This window comes from Mesocricetus auratus, unplaced genomic scaffold (genome assembly GCF_017639785.1).
Source record: "Mesocricetus auratus isolate SY011 unplaced genomic scaffold, BCM_Maur_2.0 Super-Scaffold_100004, whole genome shotgun sequence".
Classification (NCBI taxonomy): Eukaryota; Metazoa; Chordata; class Mammalia; order Rodentia; family Cricetidae; genus Mesocricetus; species Mesocricetus auratus.
In genome coordinates, this window is record NW_024429189.1 from 58,511,819 (window position 1) to 58,537,874 (window position 26,056).

The window sequence follows — 26,056 nt, forward strand, 5'->3', positions numbered from 1 at the left end:
ACGCATCACAGATTAAGGGACATATTTCCCCTTATTACTGTTATACTCAGGGGTAGCTTACAACTATTATTGGGGCTTCACTTTTGCTCATCTCTTCACCTGTGTTATTTTTAAAGATTTTTCTTTTCTATGTATGAGTATTTTGTGTACATTATCAGTATGGGATAGAGGTGGGGTGGCTTCATACTTGTGATGTTTCTCTCCTGAGTACTGAGATTCCAGACATTTTCCGCCACACCCAATTCTATATTCCTTTGGAATTTTGTCTCTTTTTTCCCTCCTCTTTGGGTGTAGTCATCTACTGCTATCTTAAAAAGTCCAGTTTGAAGCAGGATCTTTTTTCTTTTCTTTTTTTTCTTAAATGTATATGTGTACAACTTTATGCCAGAAGAGGGCTTCAGATCTCACTATAGATGGTTGTGAGTCACCATGTGGTTGGTGGGAATTGAACTGAGGATCTCTAAAAGCAGCCAGTGCTCTTAACCTCTGAACCGTTTCTCCAGCCCCTAAGCAGGATCTAACATGGGTCAGTAACAGTAGCCTGAAGCTTTCCATGTTTGAAGATTTGAATCTGTAGGGGACCATCCAACTACTTCCATTATGTTTGTACATGTTAGAAGATTTGTATGTTTGTGACTCCAGAACCTGTTTTCCCCTCCCCTCAAAATTTGTTACTGTAATTGTGAATTAACATTTGTTTATTCATTTGGGAGGGGGGGTTGAGACACGACTTCTGTAACCCTAGCTGCCCTGGAACTCAATCTATAGACCGGGCTTTCCTGAAACTCAGAGATCTGCCTGCCTCTGTCTCCCAAGTGCTGGGATTAAAGGCTTATGACACTGCTACCCAGCTTTTTTGTTATTTTTGTGCCCATCCCACCCCCAAGCTGAGGACCAAGCCCAGGACCTTTTGCTTGCTGCACTCTACCACTGGATACGTTCCCAATCCTGTGAATGAACATTTATTAATAGCAAAAGAATATTGAGCATGGAGCTTAATATTGAGCTGTGAAGGAAAGTGGTTAAAATGCTGCTGCTTCTCAAAAGTTTTAAATTCCAAGAATGGTCATAGTTGTCTTTCTTGGTACTTACGGAACTCTAATGTTGATAAGTAGTTAATATTTTGCTAACTTTATTACCACATTCTTTGTAGGCAGAGTTACGAGCCTTGGAAGAAGGAGATGGTAGTGTGTCAGGGTCTAGTCCACGTTCTGATATCAGCCAGCCAGCGTCTCAGGATGGAATGCGTAGACTCATGTCTAAAAGAGGAAAATGGAAGATGTTTGTTCGAGCTACCAGTCCAGAATCTACCAGCAGAAGTTCTAGTAAAACTGGACGAGAGACTCCAGAAAATGGAGAAACTGGTAACTTGTGCTTTCCATAAACTAATTCCCTCCCCACCCCTCTCTCTTGTGCTAGGAATTGAGGCAGGCAAGGGAGGGAACCTTATTACCACTGAGCTACATCCTTAGACCACAGTAAACTTTAGAGTTGAACTATGTAGGGCAATAAGCCTCCATGGTTTTCTTCTTCTTCTTCTTCTTCTTCTTCTTCTTCTTCTTTTTTGGTTTTTTTTCCGAGACAGGGTTTCTCTGTGGTTTTGGAGGCTGTCCTGGAACTCACTTTGTAGACCAGGCTGGTCTGGAACTCACAGAGATCCACCTGCCTCTGCCTCCCGAGTGCTGGGATTAAAGGCGTGTGCCACCAACGCCCGGCTGGTTTTCTTCTTCTTACATAATAGCAGGGAGATGGTACTTTTATTATTTGCGGAAATTGTAGAAATGAAGATTACTTCCACGTTTCTTGATTTTTGTTTTACTTGTAGAGTTGTAAGAATGTGAGAGATTGACATCAGTCAGGTCCTATATCTGTTACAAAGTAGGAATTACTACTTTTTTCAACAGCAGGAAATAAGATTGTCTCAGCCTTTTCATTGTTCTTTCTTATTGTGTGTGGGGGGAAGGAGGGGGCTGGGTACACCTGTGCCATGATGTGTAGATGAGAGGACAATGTTGAGTCAATTTTCTTCTACCTTTACATGGGCTCTTAAGGATTGACTGTAGGTCACCCGGCTTGCACCTCCTTTACCCACTGAACCATACTAGCTCCCATTTTGTTGCTTGCCAAAATATTGCCCTAACTTGTGTGTAAGACCTATGAATGCTCCCTAGCTTACTGTCTCTAGGTGAACATCAAAGGTCTACTTAATCCAATCTCCTCTATTCTCTGTAAAAGTTACCCTCTTATTATGGGTAGGTAGACAACTTGTCATTGGACCCAAGTTATCTTCATTCTGGGTGTGGTATAAGAGGCCCTATTCAATTTCCAGTTAATCAGAGCTCCAAATAAAGCTAACATTTTAATTTACATTTGACCCTAATTTTGTATTAGAATATTAGTAAAAATTTGAGCATCTAACCTTTCTTCAATATACTTACCAGAAGTCACTTAACAGTTGTAGCTAAAATGCTACCAAATAATACAATAAACATTCTTAGTAGTTTCAGTACATGGTGGCATACCTGTAATCGTAGCACTTAGGTGACCTGAAGTGGAAAGATTACAAATTCCAGATTATCTTGGGATACATGATGAATTCCAGCTGGCCTGCAAACTAAAGCAGCAAAACCCTGTCTCAAAAAGTAAATAGATGGCTGGGTAGTTAGGAGTACTTGTTGCTCTTACAGAAGACCCAGATTCAGGTTGTGGCACCTTCTTCTGGCCACTAGGTATGAACATGAAGGTACAGAGACATGAAAACAAACCACTCATACACATAAAATAGACTAAATAGAAATATAAGATCTTTTTAAAGTAAATAAATATGCACAGCAGATTAAAAAAAAAAAAGCATTTACCACTAAGAGTGCCAATCTGTTTGATTCCTTGAATGCTGGAAGGAAGGAAGGAAAGAAGGAAGGAAGGAAGGGAGAAGGGAGGGAATCCTAAAAGTTGTCCTCTGACCTCCACACATTCACCATAACACCCATACATCGATATTCCCATACCCCAACCTGCGCAATAAGTAAATTTTTTAAAGACTCTTTAGCCAGGTGGTAGTGGCATAAACTTTCAATCCCAGTACTCAGGTGGCAAAGACAGATGGATCTCTTGAGTTTGAGGCCAGACTGGTCTATAGAGCAAGTTCCAGGACAGCCAGAGTTACACAGAATACAAACAAAAATATGGTAGGATGGTATCTGCCTTTAATCCTAACACTTGAAAGACAAGCAGGCAGCCAGATCTCTTGAATTCCAGACCAGCCAGGGCTACACTGTGTAGCCTGTCTTTAAAAAAAACAAACAAAAGAACAAGTAAATACTACAAATAAATAAGATGAAGTGAAATCTTTTTATTTTTCTTTATTCTTATGTCCTATCCCTACTATACATTTTGTCTTTTTTATATACATAACATTTTTCCAGACCATTTTCCTTTTTGTTTGTTGTTTTTTAATGAAAATATAGGCCACCCAAATATCTATGAAAAAGGTAGGGTGTATTAGTTGTGCATTTTCATTAAGGAATTCTATGCAGAGGTGCAGAAATGAATGAACCATATTTATGGGTAACAACATGAATTTTTGAGACAGTAGTGTTGAATAAAAAGAGACATGGAGAAATGCACATGCTGATCTGTATATTGTAAGTCAGAAAATGGGCACAAGTGTGTGCTTAATGGTATGTTCTTGATGAAACTATGATACTAACGAATGAATGGCACCATCAAAATAAAGGTCATTTTTAGGAAGGTTGTAGGTAGGAAGGTTGATAGATGAAGCCGAATTGTAGTTCGTTTGTTCTTTCTGTTATTCACATTATATTACATGTGTTTGTCAGTCAAGGTGTTCAATATATATATTACTACATGTATAAATATATATATTACTACATGTATAAATACTACATGTATTTTTATGCACATTTTAGTGTTGCTATAGATAAATTTTTAGTTATTCATATCTTGGATGTGTGTGTATGTATTGCGTTTCAGCTTTTATTTGAAAGAATTTTGGGGGGGGTTTCAAGACAGGATTTCCCTGGAGCTTTGGAGGCTATCCTGGAACTGGATCTGTAGACCAGGCTGGCCTGGAATTCACAGAGATCCACCTGCCTCTGCCTCCCAAGTGCTGGGATTAAAGGCGTGAGCCACCACCACCCAGCTTGAAAGCATTTTTAAACATGATTTTAGTATATACATTTTATTTTGCTTTTTATACAAAATGTAAAGATTTTCTTCATTAATCTTCCCTGTGAAAGGAACTACAGGCCAAAAGGAAGATAATTTTCTGCACACAGGAATACCTTCATGTGTGTTACATGGTGGAGTGCCTCTGCACATAAATTAGGACCAAGTGGTGACATCAAACATTAAAGGGGGGAATTCATCAGATTCGAGAAGCAAACGGGACACAAAAGCTGCAAATAAGACCAAGTCAGCAACTTTAATTGGGATACTGCAGGTTCTACAGGGCAGCTTCTGAGACTATAGTTTGCACCACATGTACACAGCAAGGAAGAGCTAGTTAGAGAGACTGGAATAAAGAAGTTTTCACTAGATTGAATTAACTTCTTATCAACTGCCAAACAAAATGAATGGGAAAACATGTGAGTGAGTGTTGGTATACTCAAGGCATATTATAGCAGTGTCTGCATGCTAAGTTAATCAAAACTTTTTTTTTTTTTTTTTTTTTGGTTTTTCCGAGACAGGGTTTCCCTGTATTGTTTTGGAGGCTATCGGTCCAGCCCAGCCTCGAACTCACAGAGATCTGCCTGCCTCTGCCTCCTGAGTGCTGGGATTAAAGGCGTGCACCACCACCGCCTGGCTAATCAAAACTTGTTAATTGGTACAGATGAATCATTAATGGTCTTGTCCTCTCATCAAATTCAGACGTGTTATATTTTAGGTGGGATTTCGCTTTTATCTAATTACTCCTATACAAACATATTAAGACAACATTCATTCTGTGCCAGAGAATGACCAGTGGCATTGTTCATGTTGATGTATTATAGTATGCTATGTTATGTTATATATTTTCCCAGAGATTGGGGAAACTACAACCTTGCTCTTTCTAATTTACTTCAAAGTCATTGTGTCTTCTAACTGTAGAGTCCTTCAGCTTGAAGATAGGAAGATTAGTCCTGACCCTCAGCTGTGGTGAAGTGGCCCCACTCAACCCCTATGGTCTGTGGGTTGCCCACACCAATCTTGAGGAAGTTGGTGAGCAGCCTTAGGCATCATTCAGGTCCTGTGGCTTGGTGATCAGCTACCAAGTATCCACTATAGTCTTCACAACCATCTGCCTTGGGAACTTAGTGCTTATACCTGTATAATTTGATAAATTTTGCTTAATTGCCCTACAGGGTCTTCCAGTCAAATTACAGTGATGCTTAAAATTGATTTTGTGCCCTCCACTAGATCAATTTCTAAAAAATGATTGCTATAAGCTAATAAGTCAGACTAATAGATTTTATTTCATATCATTTGAAAATGTAGAAAACACAGAGCCGGGCGTTGGTGGCGCACGCCTTTAATCCCAGCACTTGGGAGGCAGAGGCAGGTGGATCTCTGTGAGTTTGAGGCCAGCCTGGTCTACAAAGTGAGTTCCAGGACAGACTCCAAAGCCACAGAGAAACCCTGTCTCGAAAAACCAAAAAAAAAAAAAAATTAAAAAAAAGAAAATGTAGAAAACACAAGGGCTGGCAAGGTGGCTTGGTGGGTAAAGATGCTTACTGCCCAACAATGCAGTCATGACCTGAGTTAACTCCCTGGGACCCATATAAAGGTAGAAAGAGAGAACCATCTTCACAAAGTTGTTCTCTGCTCTCCACATGTGCAGTGGCACACACAACACATTTATTTAATTAAAATTTAAAAAACCTAAGGGTATAACTGTCCATGTCCATAATTCTGACAGTTAGGATGCAGAGGTTTTAGAGTCATCGGTTTCAGGGTTTCTCTGTATTGTTTTGGAGGTTATCCTGGAGCTCACTCTGTAGATAGGCTGGTCTTGAACTCACAGAGATCCGCCTGCCTCTGCCTCCCGAGTGCTGGGATTAAAGGTGTGTGCCACTAACGCCTGGCTAAGATCATATTGTTAATAGCTTTTGTTTTATCTTAGAGTTTGAAAACTGTCTTGCTTTGTATCTTTCTCTGGCCAGGAGCTGCCAGTGTAGTTTTTGGTGATGTTGAACTAATTTTTCCTGCCTTCACCTCTCCAGTGTTGGGGTCGTGGGTATATGCTACCATGTCTGTTGTGAAGCCCAGAGAGAGAAGGGGTTTTGGCTAGGTTGCTTCAATATATCCCCTGCTCTCCCCATCCAGAGTATATGAATCTTGATTGTCTGTAGTTCTTATCCATTTCAGAGAGGTAATTGGGTGGGTGGTGGTGGTAGTGATTTTTCTTTTTTGAGAGGGTGTTTTTCTGGCTGTCCTGGTACTGGCCTATGTAGATCAGGCTGGCCTTGATCTCAAAGAGATTCTCCTGCCTCAGCCTGAGTGCTGGAGATAAAGGTATGTAACAACCATGACTGGCACTGGTGGTGATGTTTTTGAGACAGGAAATTGCTGTGTATTTCAGTCCGGGCCCGAAACTTGGGATCCTTGTTACCTTGTTTTCTAGAATACTAGAACGACAGGCATGACCCCTTCATGCCTGGCAGCTGAAGTTGATGCTGCTCTGGTTTTAAAAGTTTTCCTCCTATTCCACCCAATTTGGTAAAGAGTCCTGTGTATTCCAGGTTTGATATCTAGCGTTTGTAAGAAATGGAAGTGGTGGCACACGCCTTTAATCCCAGCACTCGGGAGGCAGAGGCAGAAGGATCTCTGTGAGTTCAAGGCCAGCCTGGTCTACAGAGCATGTTCCAGGACAGCCTCCAAAACAATTCAGAGAAACCCTGTCTCGGGGGAAAAAAAAAAAGAAATGGAAGTGTTTATTCTGGGAGAAAGGATGGGAAAGAGAAAGGGAAAGCAGAAGCTGTACTGCCCGTACAGTGGTAGGACAGTGTGATTTTGTGGTCACCTCTGAGAAAAGGAGACCTTTTGTGGGTGCTGGTGGACAAGTTATTAAAACCTTGACAAAGCAGGTAAGAGAAAGGACTAACACTATTTTTCAGATGTCTGCTGCAAAGAGAATAAAATAAGTTTTGAAGCTTTTATTTGTCTATTTTGGCTTAATTTCATGGTTTTTGTTTTTTGCAGCAATAGGTGCTGAAAATTCTGAAAAAATAGATGAAAACTCAGACAAAGAGGCAGAAGTAGAAGAATCTTCTGAGAAGATAAAAGCACAAATAGCACCTAAAGTAGAAGAAGAACAGGATTTGAAAGTACGGTTATTTGTGGGACTTAACTGGGGAGGTGGGGATGGGGACGGTCTCACTTTATAACTCAGGCTGCCCTCAGGATCCTCCTGCCTCAGTTTCCCAAGGGTTGCAATTACAGGTTAAGCCATTAAACTGTTACTAACTGTTGTTAGCAAGTCATAGGTTTTATTGTGTCCAAAACTAAAATTTTCACTTCTTTAGAACAAAAAAATTTCATTTAAGGCTGGGATAAGAATGATCTGAGAAATTGTGTGAGAAAATTATAAATTCTTTGAAATTAAGCCTTGCTGGAAAGAAATAACCTACCAATATAGGCTTCTGTGGTTTACAATTACTAAAGATGAACAGATTTTTTTTTCAAGTATCACAATGTTTATTGATAGATACAAGTATATAAAATCAGGGCATGAACATGACTTGATAAATTAAGTAGACTTAATTTCAATACTATAATAAGAGGGACCAATTCAAATTCTCACCATTTGTTTCACATCCACAAAAACCACTTCAAAGGCATTAAAGATCTCTCAAAAACTGATGAGTTTTGTGCAAGTAAACCATGTTTCTTTTAAAAAGACTTGTGCACTTGCCCAGGCTCAAGGATATTAAAATCTAGCACATAAAGCCCATTACTAGAGGTAGAAATACAGGCAATATACTATTACAGCAACAACCATCAATTACAGTTAAGAGTTTTTCTGTAACAACCAAATGGATAATCAAATATTGCAACAACTCAAGTATTACTGAGCAAAGTGCATCTCTACAGTATTCAGTGTTGATGAACAGATTTAATTCCTATGTGAAATACTTGTCTTTAATCGAAGGCAAGTTTGTTTCCAGTTGCATATGAAACCTCATGAAATTCTTTGATATCCACAGGGGATTTATAACCAGGACCCCATCTGGATACACCCAAATCTGAGCTGTTGGAGTCCTCTCTGTAAAGCAAAGTAGTATTTGTATATAACTGAGTACACATCCTCCATATACATTAAATCACCTCTGGGCTGCTAGTACTTAATACTATGTTAGGATTGTTTGAATGGCTCTTTAGAGACAATATCATTATGTAGTTTAGTCCTCCAACCGCAGCCTCAGGAGTACTGGGATTATTGGCCTGTACTACCACACCTGGCTTACACTGTATTGAGGAATATGACAAAAAATGTCTCTGTTTCTTGAGTATAGACAGACTTTTTTTTAATGTTTTATTTTATTTATTTATTTATTTTTCAGTTTAAATTTAGATAAGAAACAAGGTTGCTTCACAAGTCAGTTCCAGGTCCCTCTCCCTTTCCCTCCCCTCCTCCCGTGCCCTCCCCCCAACCCCCACCCCCATTATCCCCTCATTCTAGACAGACTTTTTTTCCTAAAATTTTTAGTCTGGTTGGTTCAGTGTGGCTTTTGAAATGTGATTTGTTGTCAGCCGGTGTTGGTGGTGCACACCTTTAATCCCAGCAGAGGCAGGCAGATCTCTATGAGTTCGAGGCCAGCCTGGTCTACAGAGCGAGTTCCAGGACAGCCTCCAAAACAATATAGAGAAACCCTGCCTCAAAAAACAAAAAAACAAAACAAAACAAAAAAAAAAAGAAAGAAAGAAAGAAAGAAATGTGATTTGTTGGAAAGAACTATAGGATGGTATTCTGTATTGTGCAACCATAAGAAGGGACTGGGAAAATGCAATTTTAAGACTTGGCTAACATAAGTAAAATTTGACAGTATTGGAATATCATTCATTATATTTCCCCTCCAACTATTTTATGATATAATTGACATATTTACCATATATAATAAGTTTTGATATGTATATATGACTATATTTAATATTATATATAAGATGTTTTGAGACTATGTTTATAGTGATATTACTACAAACCCTGCTAATCAATTGTCACCTCACAGATCTATGTTTGGTATAGGGATATTAGAATGTTTGGATCTCTGAGTAAATTTCAGCAGTACAGTGTGGTATTGTTGACTGGAGTCACCATGCTATTTAGAGCCCCAATTTTATGGGTGAACGGTTTCTACCCTTGGCAACAACCACCAGTTTGGTATTCTCTTTATGTAAATTTGGTATGTTTAAGATTAGGATCTGTGTTCAGCTGTTGAAATCCATTGTAATAGTGTGAATAAATAGCATTTTATTCATTATGTGAATTTGATTATAAAGTAGAATTCTAAACATAACTAATTACAGTAATTTGTGTGCAGATAATAAATTTCTAGTATCTGTAATAATAAATGGAAGACTTTATATGATATAGGAATGAATGCTGGGGTTCTGGTTTTAATTTTTTCTGTTCTATTACAGTTTCAGATTGGAGAACTGGCAAATACCCTGACAAGTAAATTTGAATTCCTAGGGATTAATAGACAGTCCATCTCCAACTTTCACATGCTGCTCTTACAGACTGAGGTAATTCAACTGGTTTTGATGTAAATGTCACTTTGTTGTTTTATTTATGTACTTTATGTTTTTTTTTGAGGCAGAACCTCGCTATGTAGCTATGGCTGACCTGGAGCTTAATGTACAGACCAGGATTGCCTCACATTCAGAGATCCTCCTGGCTCTGTCTCCAGAGTGCTGGCAGTTGTGAAAGCTTTATTTATTTGCTTACTTTCATATTTATTTCTTTAATGACTTTTCAAGGTCATTAAATTGGTCTCTCTGTGTAGCCCTAGCTGTCCTGGAACTCTCTCTGTAGACTAGGCTGACCTCGAACTCAGCAAAATTGCCTGCCTCTGGCTCCTCCTGATCACTAGGATAAAAGGCATACATCACCACTACCCTGCTGAAAGTTTTATTTTTATTTATGTGTCTGTGTATGCTATTTGTGTTCAGGTGCCTAAAGAGGCCAGAAGAGGACACCAAATCCCCTGAGGCTGGAGTCACAGGCACCTGTAAGCTACCTGGCATGGGTGCTGGGAGCCAAATTAAGTCTTAACTGCCAAGCCCACTCTCCAGTTCCTGTTAAGATTTAATGATTGTATGGTGTTGGTACATATGTCTGTGTACTTCTGTATGTGTGCGAATGGAAGCCTGGACTGAACATTAGGAATCTTTCTCCATTATATTTTACCTTATTCATTGAGACACTGTCAGTTGAATCTAGAGCTTACCAATACAGGCTGTCTGTTTGGCCAGCTTGCTCAGTGTGTACCCTGTCTCCACTTTCCGAGTGTTGTAATTTTAGAGGGACCATGGTGCTTACCTGGCTTCAGTGTGGGATGTGGGGATCTTAACTCTGGTCCTGATACCTGTGGCAAGCACTTTAATCACTGAGGTATTTCCATAGCCCATAAACGGTGTTTGAATGGCATTCTAAAGAATGTGTTTTGTAGAGGATGGAGAGATAATTCAGTGGTTAGGAACACGGACTGCTCTTCCACAGGACCTGGATTTGGTTCTATCATGCACATGGGAACTCATAACTGTCTGTAACTATAGAATCCAACACCCTCACACAGATACATGCAGGCAAAACACTGATGCACACAAAATAAAGATAAATAATTTTTAAAAAGAATGTTTTATAGCTGGGCAGTGGTGGTACACCCCTTCAATCCCAGCACCTGGTAGGCAGATGCCAGCTGGATCTCTTGAGTTGAGGCCAGCCTGATGTACAGAGTGAGTTCCAGGACGGCGAGGACTTCACCGAGAGATCTAGCCTTGAAAAGTCATTAAATAAATAAATATGAAAGTAAGGAAATAAAGCTTTTGCAAACTGTAAATAAGCTGAGTGTGTGCCCTCCCACCCTCCAAAAAATATGTTTTGTGGGCTGGGGAGATGTCACAGTGAGTATAAACACTAGTACAAAAGCTAGGTGACCTTTGTCCCACAACACATAAGATGGGAGAACCAGCTCTACAAAGTTGTCCTCAACCTGCACTTGGAACACATCTCTCTCTCTCTCTCTCTCTCTCTCTCTCTCTCTCTCTCTCTCTCTCTCTCTCTCTCTCTCTCTCTCTCTCTCTCTCTCTCTCTCTCTCTCTCTCTCTCTCTCTCTCTCTCTCTCTCTCTCTCTCAATAATTTTGTAGGAGAGGTGTTGAAATAGGGTCTCTCTGTTTAGTCCTGACTGTGACTCTCCTGGAGCTTGCTATGTAGATGAGGCTAGCCTCAAACTTTGAGGTCCTCAGGCCTCTTGCGATTAAAGACATACACCACTATTTCTGATGCATAATTTTAAATAAAGTGTTTAAAAATGTGTTTTGCAATTTAACTTTGATATTCATATTTGAACTATCGGCTGCAGGTAATAACACTTTTTTAATTAAAGCAAATGCCACCTTAATAGAAGATAAGATTGCTTTCTTGGTCTGCTCATCTGTTAAAGCATAGTGATCGTCTTTGAGTCTCTTTTACCTCTGTTTTCTGATATCATTTGTAATTCTCTGTTGATTTTTAGACTCGAATTGCAGACTGGCGGGAAGGGGCTCTTAATGGAAATTACCTAAAACGAAAACTTCAGGATGCTGCAGAACAACTAAAACAGTATGAAATAAACGCCACTCCTAAAGGCTGGTCCTGCCACTGGGACAGGTACGCACTCTTCTCCCCTTTTCACCTTTCACCTTTGACATCTCAGACCTGACGCCATGACAGCCTGTCTGGAGACTTGAAAGCAGCTGGGCAGGCAAAGCGCTGCAAACAGAGTTTGACCAGCCACACAATCGGAAAAACAATGTTTAAAAGTGTTCCATGTAACGGATTTTTTCCCAAGATTGGACAAAGCCGGTTTTTACTCTCCAGAGTGTTGCACGGAGTAGGGCGGGCTTGGGGGTTAAGCGCATGCGAGAGCTCTGTGCGCTTTACAGGACCTCTGGAAGCAACTACTCCTGATTAACCTCGGTGAAGTTAAGGAAAACTTCGTGACTGAAGATGTGAATGAAGAACGAGATTACTATCCTCTGCCAGCAGGTCAGATGAAAACATTTCTTTTTATATTTGGCTTTTCTTGATTTTTTTTTTCGTTATTTGAAATCTTTGCTCTTTTATTTTTCAGCTCCCAGATCCTCTCCCTCTCTTTAGCTTTCACTGTGTTTGATATCAAGAAATTGAAATGAATTCCACGGTCCAAGAGGGGAAGAGTCACCTTTCACTTCGATGTTCTCTTCTTTGGAAGGGAAATTAGTGTTCTAGGCAATCGAGTCCCTTCATTAGTGAAACTTGGAACCCGGTTATGCATTGGCAAACAAAACAAAACGAAAGAAATGATTTCTAATTCATCTGTTGGAGAGGGCTAAGGGCTGTATTCACAGAGCTGCTGGCAGTGCAAAAAGCTTTGAGTTTTCCTGGGTTCTCCATCCTCAATTGTCAAAGCTCTTTGTTGCCTTTGTGAATAGCAGTCCATAAGAAGAGGTTCGTCCCTGTGAGAGCAGACTGCTTGCTGTCCTGGGACAGGACCAAATGGAAGTGTCTCTGTAGGAGAACAGATTTTAAAACATGTGTTTTCTTTCTTGTGATTTAGGGATCATAGGCGCTATTTCTATGTAAACGAACAGTCGGGCGAATCTCAGTGGGAATTCCCAGATGGTGAGGAGGAGGAAGAAAGCCAAGCACAAGAAGTCAGAGATGAGATTCTTTCTAAGTCAACTGTCAAAGACAAGACCTGCATCGATCCAAATGCTACAGAAGCCTCTGAGAATTCCACAGGTAAGACAATCTATTCTGTTCTAGTTAAACAACAGTTTTAGAGACAAAGACATTAATTTTTATTATTTTTATTATAGGACAATTTATAGCATAGTAGTAATATGCTAATTGCAAAGTTTAGCTTAAACTGAGAGAATGCACGAGTTACAGTGATACTCATTTGTTTTTTGACTAGTCAGACCTAATTCCTTTTAGAGTTTGGCATAAAGATAAAAAAATAAGCTACTATCTTTTGATCTTAAAGATTTCATGTAATGAATATTAATTAGTAAATGTTTTGTGTACTCACAAATTTTATGCATCAATTATATAAAGATAATTCACATTAAACTCAATAAAAGAGACATAACTTCTGTTTTTTCACAGAGAAAACTTTAGATCTACAAAAACAAGAATGGCCATTCAGAGGAGTAGGTAGTTGGATTGCCTGGATCTGTGAAGTAAAAATAAGGATTGTTCTTCATTTTATACAATTTAGTCTATTGATATTTTGGCCTCATTTCTGAATTTCACTAGTCTTGTATATGTTGCCTATACAAATCAACATGATAGAAAGTCTGTAAAAATATACTCTATTCTAGTGATCAATGAAAATTGTCAGTGATATTTTTAGAGAAGAATATCAGAAATGGGTGAAATTCCCATTTAAGATACTCCTAGAGAACTGGGTAGTGGTGGCACGCACCTTTAATCCCAGCATTTGGGAGGCAGAGGCAGGTGGACCTCTGAATTTGAGGCCAGCCTGGTCTACAGAGCCAGTTCCAGGCTGGCTACACATAGAAACCCTGTCTCCAAAAGAAGCTCCTAGAGTAATTCAGTGTCCTTTGGTTGGTTGGTTTTTTTGGTTTTTGTTTTTTCTGTCTATGCATGCGCAAACAGAAACCAGAGACCAATCTTAAATCTCATTCCTCTGAAGCCACACACACTGTTTCTAACAGGATACCTCACTGAGACCTCGGTGATGAGGTTTGGTTTACTAGCCATCTAGTCCCAGTGATCACCTTCTCTGCTTCAGCACTGCTGGGATTCCACACAGGCCCCACCAAACCACCCCTCCTCTCTTTAAGACAGGCTCTCACTATGCAGTCCTGGCTAGTCTGGTACCTGTACAGACCAGGCTGTCCTCAGACTCACAGAGATCCATCTGCCTCTGCCTCTCAAGCGGTGGGGTTAAAGGTGTTCAGCCACACCTGGATTCGTTTGTTTGTTTTAAGACATAGTTGCTAGGTTGAACTATTTGTTGTGCTTGCACCACAAGCACTTTACTGACTGAGCTGTTTCCTGTTCTTGTGCTCCTTTTTTTTTAAACCGTCTCATCTTCTATGTACGAGTGTTTAGCCCAAATATATGTCTTTGTACTTTGTACTTTGGCACCTCAAAGGCCAAAGAGTGTGTCAGAGTCCCTGAAATCTATAGATGGTTGTAAGCTGCCACGTGGGTGATATGACTCATCTGGAAGAATGTCTAGGGTTCTTGGCCATCTCTTTTTTTTTTAATGAATGAATGGGCTTTTACAGCTCCTTTGTCCATCCTGAGACCTAATTAACTGTTTAGAAGGGTGACATAGTTCCCCACTTTATAAAAGAAAATCCATTTTTTGGTGTCTTATTTTTTTTTTCTCTTCTTCCTTCTTTGTTTTCTTTCCCACCTCCCTCTTTCTTCCCTGCTTTTTTAGTGGTACTGGAAATTGAACCCAGGATTTGCACATACTCCTACCACTACTAAGCCATATTCCAGATTATTTTTGACAAGATACCACACTGTAACCAAGGTTTTGGCCTCCTGAGATTATAGGCTGGTGCTACTAGGAGACTTGTGGCAAGACCTTGTCTCAAAAAAACAACAAAAAGCCAAGACTGTTAGCTGTTTGTTAAAGTGACATTTGGAAGCAAGATGACTATGGAGTGATTCTTAAATTAATAACCCTTAGAAATAAAAAGTGGGAAACTTTGATAGCATAAGAAGAGCCAACTTCTTTTGTCTTCTTCCTATCAAAAGTGTGTAATGGCTATGTCAGTGATATGACTAAGGTAATGCTATCCTGTCCCAACATAATTTTGTGCCTGCTTGGCCACTTCTCAGCCTTCCACACCCAATGGTCACATTCACCTTGGTGATGCTTCTAGGACTGTCCTTAACCTTGGCCATGGTTCGAACGTACTATGTGGTGTGTAGAAGGTGCCACTGAGCCTTGCAAAGAAAGCAGATGTTACTAGGCCACTCAAAATCTCTCACTAATGTAACCCTCCTGGAGCCCTAATGTAATTATGGCTTTGTCTTTAAGAATGTTGTACCTCTGAGCTTTGGCACCAAGAAACTTTCTAGAGGTACAAGCCCACTACTGGTCTGGCTGTTAATAAAGGATTCATTTTTTTAAAAATTGGTTTAATCAACATGGTTATCAGTGACTGTCTCATTCAGTGAAGAGGCTGAGGCAGGAAGATTGGGAATTTGAGGGCAGCCTGGTGGAAACCCACCTCTCTACATACACACACCCATTTCCAGTGCAAAAAAAGGACTTTGTTCCTTGCTCCCATCAAGAATTTGGAATCATATCCCAAATGATTTTGTTAACAATCATTAAGTAACCTAGATAATGTTAGCGTAACCTAGATAACGTTAGCTGAGTAAAATAAAAATCCACAGATTATAATGATAATTTTAGAGTATGGCAAGAGTAAGGAATTTTATTCTATCACATTTAAGAAGTCTACTTTTGGTAGCAGTAAGTGACAGATATTTCTATTAACAGGTTAAAGCTTTTTTTTTGTTTGTTTAGTAGATAATGAACAGAGGCTTGATTTTGGTTGAGCAAATGATTACATACTCTGCTATCTTTTGGTTTTTGAGTCAGAGCCCAGACTGTTCTCAAACACCCCGTAGAAACAAGGAAAGTGTGATCTTGATCTCCAGATCTTCCTGCCTCCGCCTCTTAGGTGCTGAGATTACAGGTATACACAGCACCACACCAGGATTTTTTACCATAACTGTTCATTTTTGTATATCCCCTAATTGAATACTGTACACTTACCAGTTTTTTGGGAGGGTGGGTTTTGAGACAGAGCCTATCTGTATAATCTTGGTTGTCCTGAAACTCAGTCTGTAGACCAGGCTATCCTCAAACTCATAGAGATCTGCCTGCCTCTGCCTCCCAGAGGCCTGGTATCAAAGGCCTGGCTCACATTTAACAGTTCTTAAGTGTTGTGGGTTTTTTGTTTTTAAACACTTTAATGTCAAGCATTAACCTATTTTATCCTATTATTGATGACAAATACAGTTGGTGCTGTCTGATAGGTCACCATCTGGTTTACTACACCCATCTTTAAAACCATCTTTTATCAAAAGAAACTTAAGAAAATAGTATAGCTCTAAAGAGTGGACAATAGGGCCAGGTGGTGGGGGCACACCCCTTTAATCCCAGCACTCAGGAAGCAGAGGCAGGTGGATCTCTTGTGAGTTTGAGGTCAGCCTGGTCTACAGAGTGAGTTCCAGGACAGGCTCCAAAGCTACAGAGAAATCCTGTCTCAAAACAAACAAACAAACAAACAAACAAAATGGCGGTGTGATTATAATAGACATGTGATGCTTAAACTAGGTTTTCTGTTTACAAGTTTAATTTTAACATTTCCTTTAAAAAGATTTATTTTTTGGGGGCTGGAGAGATGGCTCAGAGGTTAAAAGCACTGGCTGCTCTTCCAGAGGTCCTGAGTTCAATTCCCAGCAACCACATGGTGGCTCACAACCATCTGTAATGAGATCTGGTGCCCTCTTCTGGCCTGCAGGCATACATGAAGTGCTGTATACATAATAAATAAAATCTTTAAAAAAAAGATTTATTTTTATTATCTATGTGTGTGTGCCTGTGAAGGTCAGAAGAAGACCTTGGATTTCTTAAAACTGCAGTTACAAGTGTTTGAGAGCCACCTGATATGGGTACTGGCATCTGAACCCTGGTCCTCAAGATAGAACAGCAAACCATCTTAACCACTGAGCCATTTCTCCAGACCCAGTGCTTTTGGCTTTTTGAGATAGGCTCTGTTTATGTGTTTTAGGCTAGGAGTCAGAATTACTAGCTTGTGCCATCATGCCAGCTAAAGTAGCTTTAACTTTTCTGTGCTTAAGCTAAAGAGAGAATTACCATTGTTTGAGACACAGCTTTTATATTGAGTAAATGTAGGAGCTTGGGATTCAAGTACTCTGTTACTTGTTGTGTGTGCTCTTGTTTGGTTTGTCTTGTTTCTTTGTTTTGTTTTGTTTTTGGAAATAGGGTTTAATGTATTCCTGGAACTTGCCGTTTGGCTAAGGATGACTTTGAAGTCACAGTCTTCCTATTCCACCTAAGTACTGGACTGGGATCATAGGTGTATGTTCCCATGCCTGGTTTTATGCCTTGGGATGGAACTTGGAACTTAATGCATTCTAGGAAACATACTGCCAGCTGAGCAACACCCTCCCCAACCCCTACCAAATGGAGTTTAATTGAATTAACACTCATACAAAGTGTAGATACTTGATAGCTGGGTCACAGACCACATTATTAACTCTGGCCTGGTGTGGTCCCTTGCATGTATTTAATTAGCAGCATGTTAGTGTCATAAAGAGATGATACTTGAAGACAAGAAAACTGCCAGTCATCAAGGCTGACGCAGTCATTCACCATGTATTAAGTTAATTTACTAGAAGAAATTAATAATCTTTTAATATTTATTGCTTTATTTTGTCTTTGGTGTTCTGATGAAATCTGGAAGTACTATTTTTTTAGTACAGACTTTCTAGCTATACACATAATCTTTTTGGTCAAATTAGTCTATTGAAATGTTTTTGTCTGAATATTAGTATGTAACTAAATTCATATTACTTGATGCCAAAAAAGGTTAATGAACCGTTTGAGTTCTTTTAGCTGGAAAACGGTATTGTGTTTTCTAGTAAATCTTTTTCTGGTGTCCTTTTCTTTAGCAATAAGAAATGTCTCTGTAATTATAAAATTCTTTATACAATATATTACGTATGTGTTCTGTTAGCAGAACCATAAAAGGCAGGTGGCTGTTGGTTGTTTGGGCTTTACCTTGTCAGGTGTCAAGTATAAATGGCCTTCTCCCTAACCTAGATTCTTTCATAATGGAGTCCTTATTTAATCCAGTTTTGACAGGTGGCTGCTCTGGATATTTACTCCATCAGAAATGAGACTTTAGATCCCTAAAGGTCTTCAGCTCTTTCACCGATAGAAAGCACCAGGCTAGGCATCAGACCTGGTCTCTTGGCTCTGGCTTGGCCCTGCAACTGTCTTCCTAAGATGATCATTTCCTACCTGGGTTTCATTACCTCCAAAATAAGGAAATTGAACTAGATGATTTCTCATGTTTCTTCTACTCCTAGATTCTATGATTTTTTAGGGAGAAAATCCCCTCAGCATTCCTGGGATATATATCTAATAGTCCCATATATTGTGAGACATCCCTATTGACGATAAAGAGGGATGGGGAAGGCTACAAGTAAGTATATCCTCCTACTTTCTCTGATCTTTAAAAAGTATTACCCAGCAGTGAAACTGCAGTCTTCAGTGACAGTGTTTGTGAAATTTGAGAAAATTTAACATAGCTTTTCAGTTATAATTTAACTCAAGCTTAATCAACAGTGGTTTCAAACTCTCTGCATCTCAGAACACCTTTTTCAAAAATTCCAGTTATCATTTGCCTTGACATTTTGTCCTAAATTTCTTCACTCATCACAGAAAGAACAATTACCTTCCCTTTTTGTTGGTATGATTAAGCAAATTAAATTTGCACTCATAAATGAATACAAATACATTTTTTAAAACTAGTTATCCAAGCCGGGTGTTGGTGGTGTATGCCTTTAATCCCAGCACTCCGGAGGCAGAGGCAGGCGGGTCTGTGAGTTTAAGGCTAGCCTCTACAGTGCCAGGACAGAGAAACCCTGTCTCAAAAAACCAAAAAGAAAAGAAAAACTAGTTATCCACATTAATCAGAGTAAATAGAATTTTGTTGTTTTTGTTTTGAGTGGGTTTTTACTGTGACACCTCTACTTAACTAGCTTACTAAAAATAATAGTAATAAAATGTAATCAGTATTACAGATATACATGATTCCCTTAATTTTTAAACAAAAAAAGATCCCAGAGAATTGCTGCCTTCACATGTTGAAATAAATGTTTGGGAAAAAAAATTCTAGGAGTCTGGAGCTGTTAAGAGCACATACATATTGCTTTGGCAAAGGACCTGAGAGATCTACAAATCTGAATATAAAGAATGAGGCTATAACTAGGGAAAGTTCTCTCAGAATCATAAATTAACCTTTCTGTAGAAATAATTTCTAAGTTGAATTGTTCAGTATTTGAGTGACATTAGTGTGGCTAGCTGTGAGTCAAATTTTAATTATGGGAGAGCCAGCTAATTCTTGCTGTTTGAAACTACTGTGCACATTTGTCCTAGGTTGGTACCGATATTTACTTTACTGGTCAAGTGAACATTAGCTAAGAAGGATCTGTCTTGATTTTCCCTGACCACAGTCTGTTTTCCAGGTTCTCTTTGTAAAGAATCATTTTCTGGTCAAGTTTCTTCATCACTCATGCCACTTACTCCATTCTGGACCCTCCTTCAGTCAAATGTACCCGTGCTTCAACCACCATTACCTCTGGAAATGCCACCACCCCCACCTCCACCCCCAGAATCCCCTCCTCCTCCGCCTCCTCCTCCTCCTCCACCTCCTCCTTTAGAAGATGGTGAAATTCAGGAGGTAGAAATGGAGGATGAAGGAAGTGAGGAGCCTCCTGCCCCAGGAACAGAGGAGGATACTCCTTTGAAACCTTCAACACAGACCACGATTGCAACTAGCCAGGTAATGCTGTCCTTGGCATTCAGGATGGTAATGGGGACTGGAACATGATTGACATGCTTTACTTTAGTAGAACATATTTTATGGGCCTGTAATTGCTGACTGGGATGTTTGTGTTTCAGAGTTCAGTTGATTCTACAAGCTCTAGTCCTCCATCCACTAAAGCAGTGAAGAGAAAAGCGGCAGAAATTAGTACTGCAGTGGTCCAGAGATCAGCTACTATTGGTAGTTCTCCAGTTCTCTACAGCCAGTCAGCTATAACTGCAGGTAGGCTTCATAATTAAAGTGGGTTTTTCTCAGTATATCATTTGTTTCCGGCATTGGATACTGTAAGTAGAAGGCTTTTGATTGAAAATACTATCTATACTTATTTTTCCCACTTACTAAAAACTACCCCTAAATATGAATCCTTATCCTTACAAGATTATTTTCTATTTTGGGTTATTGGGGTTTTTTGGTTTGGTTTAGTTTGGTTTTTCAAGTCAGGGTTTCTCTGTGTAGCCCTGGCTGACCTGGAACTCACTCTGTAGACCAGGCTGGCCTCAGACTCAGAGATCGCCTGGCTCTGCCTCCACCTCTAGAATGCTGGGATTATAGGTGTGCACTATCACCTCCCAGCTATGTTTTTGCTTTTTTTTTAAGACAGGGTCTCAGTAGGTATAGATGATCTGGAATTCATTTTGTAGATCCTCTTAGATACTAGCATTAGAGGCGTGTTCCACTATTCAGGGTCTACAAAATTGTTTTCTATAGTTTACATATGCCAGTTATTTTTACATTGAAGTACCTTAATCTGTAGATGTTCAAATTTTATTTATTGAGATCATTTTGTGATTGAACACTTGCTTCCTGCGTTAGGTCACCAAGCAATGGGGATTGCACACCAGGCTGTCGGGTTGGCACACCAAGCAGTACCAGTTAGCCATGCAGCAGCAGGAATGGGTCATCAGACAAGAGGAATGAGCCTGCAGTCAAATTACCTTGGACTAGCAGCAGCACCTGCAATTATGAGCTATGCTGAATGTTCTGTCCCAATTGGAGTGAGCACGCCATCATTGCAGCCCGTTCAAGCACGAGGAACTATGGCAGTACCTGCTGTTATAGAACCACCCCCACCCCCTCCTCCACCTGCACCCACGCCCACACCACCACCACCACCACCAGCTCCCAAAGTGCCACCACCTGAGAAGACAAGGAAAGGAAAGAAAGAGAAGGTGAGTCTCTATTTTTATTTTTTTATTTTAATTAACTTATTTGGCAGGACAGGATTTCTCATGTAATAGCATTGGCCGTCCTGGAACTCACTTTTGTACAGCACGCTGGCCTTGATTGAACTCACAGAGATCTCTCTGCCTCCCTAGTGCTGGAATTAAAGGCGTGAGCCACCACAGCCCATTTTATTATTTTTTTTTTTAAATTTATTTATTTATTTATTTTGATTTTTCGAGACAGGGTTTCTCTGTGGCTTTGGAGGCTGTCCTGGAACTAGCTCTTATAGACCAGTCTGGTCTCGAAGTCATAGAGATCTGCCTGCCTCTGTCTCCAAGTGCTGGGATTAAAGGCATGCTCCACCACACCCAGCCCATTTTATTTTTAAAGGGATAATCATTAGTAAATATTTATTGCCGGGCAATGGTGATGCAGCACTTTGGAGGCAAAGGTAGGCAGATCTCTGTGAGATGGAGGCCAGTCTGGTCTACACAGTGAGTTACAGAACTGATAGCTACATAGTGAGATCCTGTCTCATACCCCTTTCCCCCAACATTTTTCCCCCTCAACATTTTTAATGTGTGCGCTTTGCCTACATTATGTCTGTGTGCTACCTTTGTGCTTGGTGCCCACAGAGGCCAGGAGGAGGGTATCCATTCCCTAGAATTGGCATTACAGGTGGTAGCAAGCCACCATTTTTGGGGTGCTAGTAATCAAACCCAGGACCTTTGGAAGAGCAACCAGTGCTGTTAACTGCAGAGTTGTCCTTCCATTCCCCTTCCCCAGTTAATTATTTTTAAGCTCTTCTTTAAAAATGATTTATCTGTTTCCTTCTATTTATGTGTGTGTGTTTGTGTACCTGTGTATATACACAGGTATCTGCAGAGACAGAGAGCATCAGAGTCCCTGGAACTGGATGGTTATGAGCCCCTGATATGGGTGCTAGGAAGTGAACCCAGTTCCATAGAACAGCAAGTGCTCTTAACTAATTAGCCATCTCTTCTAAGAAACTTTTATGTATTTTGAGCATTTTCACACATACCCATTACCTCTTTTTGTATTCCTTCTCCCACTAACTTACTTCCTCCTCCCAACTTGTCATTCTACTTGCGTGTCTTTTTGTTGTTGTTGTTGTTGTTTATTTGTTTTCAAGACAGGATTTCTCTTAGTAGTCCTGCATGTCCTGGATCTCACTCTGTAAACTGGGTTATCCTCGAACTCAGAGACAGGGTTTCTCTGTGGCTTAGGAAGCCATCCTGGAACTCACTCTGTAGACCAGGGATTTAAGGCGTGCACCACCAATGCCCGGCTCAAACCATGACTTTTATTACCACTGTCCATCATAGGGTTTTATAGTAACACATCCCATTTTTAAAAGATCTCTTACAATCCAATTTATGCAAAGTGAGAATAATTATTCCCATTTGACAAGAGAGGAAAGAGAGTAGAGAATAACACCATAGTATAATGGTGGTTTTATAATGGTATTTAGAAGGCAGAAAAACTCAGCGGCTCTAAAAGCTGCTAAGAGAGCCAAAGCTAAGTGAAGGCAGGTACCAGAGTGGGAACAAAGTATTGTGCTGTAGGCATAAGTTTCTGTAAAACCAATAGCTCCCCCAAAACCACACAGGCTTATATCAACTATAAATGCTCTGCCAATAGCTCAGGCTTGTTACTAGCTAACTCTTGCATTTAAATTAACCCATATTTCTTATCTATGCTTTGCCACGTGGCTTGGTACCTTTTTTCAGTACGGCCTGCCCATCTTGCTTCTCTCTGCTTTTGCTGGTGACTCCAGACTCTGTCCTTCTTCCCCCCAGCATTCTCAGTTTGGCTCTTCCGCCTAACTTATTCTGTTCAGCTACTGGCCAGTCACCTTCTTTATTAAACCAATCCAGCAACATATATTCACACAGTGTAAAGGAATATTACACATCGTACCAAAAGCTGGGATTAAAGGCATTTGCTGCCATGTCTGGCTTCTTTTATTATTAGTACAATGACCCAGTGAATTTTATAGTTTATAGGAGCATGAGCACTTTAGCAGTGCCTTCACCACCACAAAAAAAAAAAAAAAAAAAAAAAACACGCACGCCTTAATTCCAGCACTTGGGAGGCAGAGGCAGGCAAATCTCTGTGAGTTGGAGGCCAGCCTGGTCTACAGAGCCAGTTCCAGGACAGCCTCCAAAACAATACGGAGAAACCCTGTCTCAAAAAACAAACAAAATGTTTCTCCCTCCTGCATAAACCATTAACTGTGTGTACAAATCCTCAGAGAAGAGTGGTACCTCAAAAGCCCCTGCCCTCCTCATGACAGGCAGTTGTTGATAGGTCTACTCTTGGTCCTCAGTCAGCTGCTGTGAGTTTAATAGAGCAACAGCCATGCCATTCCAGAAGTCAGTTTTCCACACTGTCTGCACACACAACATTAACCAGCGAACATTCTTTCTGCCACTTCATGATACTGGTAAGCCCTGAACTTTTTGGATGCATCCAGTGTCACATGACAAGATCCTGACCTCCAGTGTAAAGGACTTACTTCCTTGTTTATATATTACATTCCTCTGATCTGTAACTTTTTTAGGCAAAGAAAAGTAAAACCAAAATGCCGTCTTTGGTGAAGAAGTGGCAGAGCATCCAGCGGGAGCTGGATGAGGAAGACAACTCGAGCTCCAGTGAGGAGGACCGGGAGTCGACTGCACAGAAGCGAATCGAGGAGTGGAAGCAACAGCAGCTGGTCAGGTAAGGGAGTGCGGTCCCCGGTGCTTGCTGATGTGGAGCTAGTCCTTCATGAAGAATGTGTGGCTTCTTGGCTGAGAAAATGGAAACATTTTCTTGAATGGACGTGAGATCCAAGCTTCAGTTAGTTTTTATTTCCTTAAAAAATTTAGACTGGAAAGTCTTTTCTTTCCAGTGAAAAATAATCTGCAAATTGTTTCCACAGTGGCATGGCAGAAAGAAATGCTAATTTTGAAGCCCTTCCTGAGGATTGGCGAGCAAGACTGAAGAGAAGGAAAATGGCTCCCAACCCATAGTTTTAAATTAAAAAAAAAACAAAAACAAAACTTTTTTTTGGTTTCGTTTTATGTTCAGTCTTAACCAGTTTTAAACTGTTGTCAAATGAACTGTAAATGTTACGAGGAAGAACATGCATTTCTGGGTGAGAACATGTGTATACAAACTTGTCCATTTATGAAGTGTAACTTTTCTGTTTGCTAAAGATGACGTAATTGGGATTGCTTTGCCCTGCTGTCTCTTCACACTGGCAAACTTAGCATGTTTGGTATGAGCCAGTCTTGAGGAGCATGTGATGTGAGTCGTGGGCATGGATCCTCTGTAGAGGACTCACCTGCCCACTAGACGCTTGTATAGTCCCTGGTGGGACGCTCTCCTTCCCCTCTACTCCAGAACAAGTGCAATTATGAAGGCAGCTGTGTCCTACCTTGCTTGACCATCAGGGTCTTTCTGACCTCCTCCTCGAGTCTGCTGCCCCTCAAGTGTTGAGATCTGTGCTGATAGCCACTCTTTCCCAGAGGTCCTACAGCACACATATTTGCATACAGCAGGAGTAGCAGCAGCGGGTGTTCAGATCCTTGATTTTGAGAAATTCCCCTCTAAGTATGTGGTAGTAAGTAAAATAAGCCACTTTGTGTATTGTCTTCACTGTATTACCCGCTTCAAAAACCGACCTTCCTTCTATGTGTGGGTATATTCTCCATAGATTCTGGTATTTAAGAAGCAGTTCACTGTTGTATACTTTCTATTATCGCAATCAGGAAAGGTCACTTTAAACTGAAGAAAAAGCAAATTGTGTCTTAAAGCTGTTTGTATTTCTCCAGTTTCAGACATTGTAAATTTGTATATACGCACTAATAAAACTTTTTATACTTGTGACTGGTTATCCTTTTGCTCTACTAAGCATGTTACCCTACAGTTACATAACCAGGACTTAGTGTACGTCCATTCTGACTTGTTCTAACCAAACATGGTACAGAGCACACACTGACATTTGAACATCAGGGAAAAGCAGCCTCTTGGAGATGAGAGAGACAGTGTTTTTGTTTTTTGTTTTCCTCGAGACAGGGTTTCTCTGTAGCTTTGGAGCCTCTCCTAGAACTCACTCTGTAGACCAGGCTGGCCTCAAACTCAGATCTGCCTGCCTCTGCCTACCAAGTGTTGGGATTAAAGGCGTGCGCCACCACTGTCGGAGGAGATGGGTTTAAAACAGACAGGCCTCTAAACAAGATGGCGCCAAGGGTAACTTCTGGAGCTTACATCTCGCTAATAACTGTTACTTGATTTACCTAAGTCCTGGGAACAATGTAATAATGGCTAACATTTTGGGAGGAAAAGGTGCTTTCTAGCTTTTTTATAAGTAATACCAAGCTGATTATGGAAAATAATAGATACTTAACATTATAATCACAATAGTTAACCAAAGACAATAGTTTGGATTTTATTCTAGTATATTCCTATGCAGTTAATTTTTTTACTTTGTATTACAGTGTATTACATTTTATTTATCATGTGCTAATGTTGAGATGCCCATTTTGTACATAAAGTTGTTTTGTAATTTGCATAGTTACATTTCTACAAATAAAGATTACCAACTCGCTATTAAAGCTTCTGTCTCAATTACAGTGCTCCAGGTGTGTAGGAGTTGCTGGGGAGCACCAGCCTCCTTACTGTTCTGCAGCTGGCACATAAGGGACCTGATTGGCCAGGTTTGGCATGGTTTGAGTGATTCACCGTCGTCATTTCTTTGTTTTTTGGTGTATATTTTTTTCCCCATTCTAACTAGAAGGCAAATAAGGAGTGTTCAGTAGCTGGCCCTTGTCATCACTAGTCAGGAAGACGTTCTAGTCTGCAAGTCTGGCTTGAGTAGCTTAACAGAGATTCTGGCCCCAACTTTTATGAGGCAATTCGCTTTTTGTTGTTAAAGATCTATTTTATGTATATGGATGTTTTGTCTGCATGGACATCTGCAAACCAGAAGAGGCATGGATCCTATAG

General features: G+C 40.2%; 1 protein-coding gene and 1 pseudogene across 2 annotated transcripts in view; one reads left to right on the forward strand and one right to left on the reverse strand.

Annotated features, from left to right (window-relative positions):
• Positions 1–24,937, forward strand: part of Fnbp4 (formin binding protein 4) — a 34,044-nt gene extending 9,107 nt beyond the window's left edge. The window contains exons 8-17 of one of the 2 annotated variants that reach the window (XM_040745734.1): positions 1,154–1,364; positions 7,201–7,325; positions 9,640–9,744; positions 11,737–11,870; positions 12,799–12,983; positions 19,509–19,837; positions 19,957–20,101; positions 20,693–21,048; positions 23,628–23,785; positions 23,988–24,937. In XM_040745734.1, the coding sequence (XP_040601668.1) occupies positions 1,154–1,364; positions 7,201–7,325; positions 9,640–9,744; positions 11,737–11,870; positions 12,799–12,983; positions 19,509–19,837; positions 19,957–20,101; positions 20,693–21,048; positions 23,628–23,785; positions 23,988–24,078 (1,839 nt within the window). In that variant the 3' untranslated portion in view covers positions 24,079–24,937. The remainder of the gene's footprint in view (positions 1–1,153; positions 1,365–7,200; positions 7,326–9,639; positions 9,745–11,736; positions 11,871–12,798; positions 12,984–19,508; positions 19,838–19,956; positions 20,102–20,692; positions 21,049–23,627; positions 23,786–23,987) is intronic. The other variant, XM_040745735.1, reaches the window with a different exon arrangement.
• LOC110339758 lies at positions 4,896–5,299 on the reverse strand (annotated as a pseudogene).
• Positions 24,938–26,056: the final 1,119 nt, after the last annotated feature.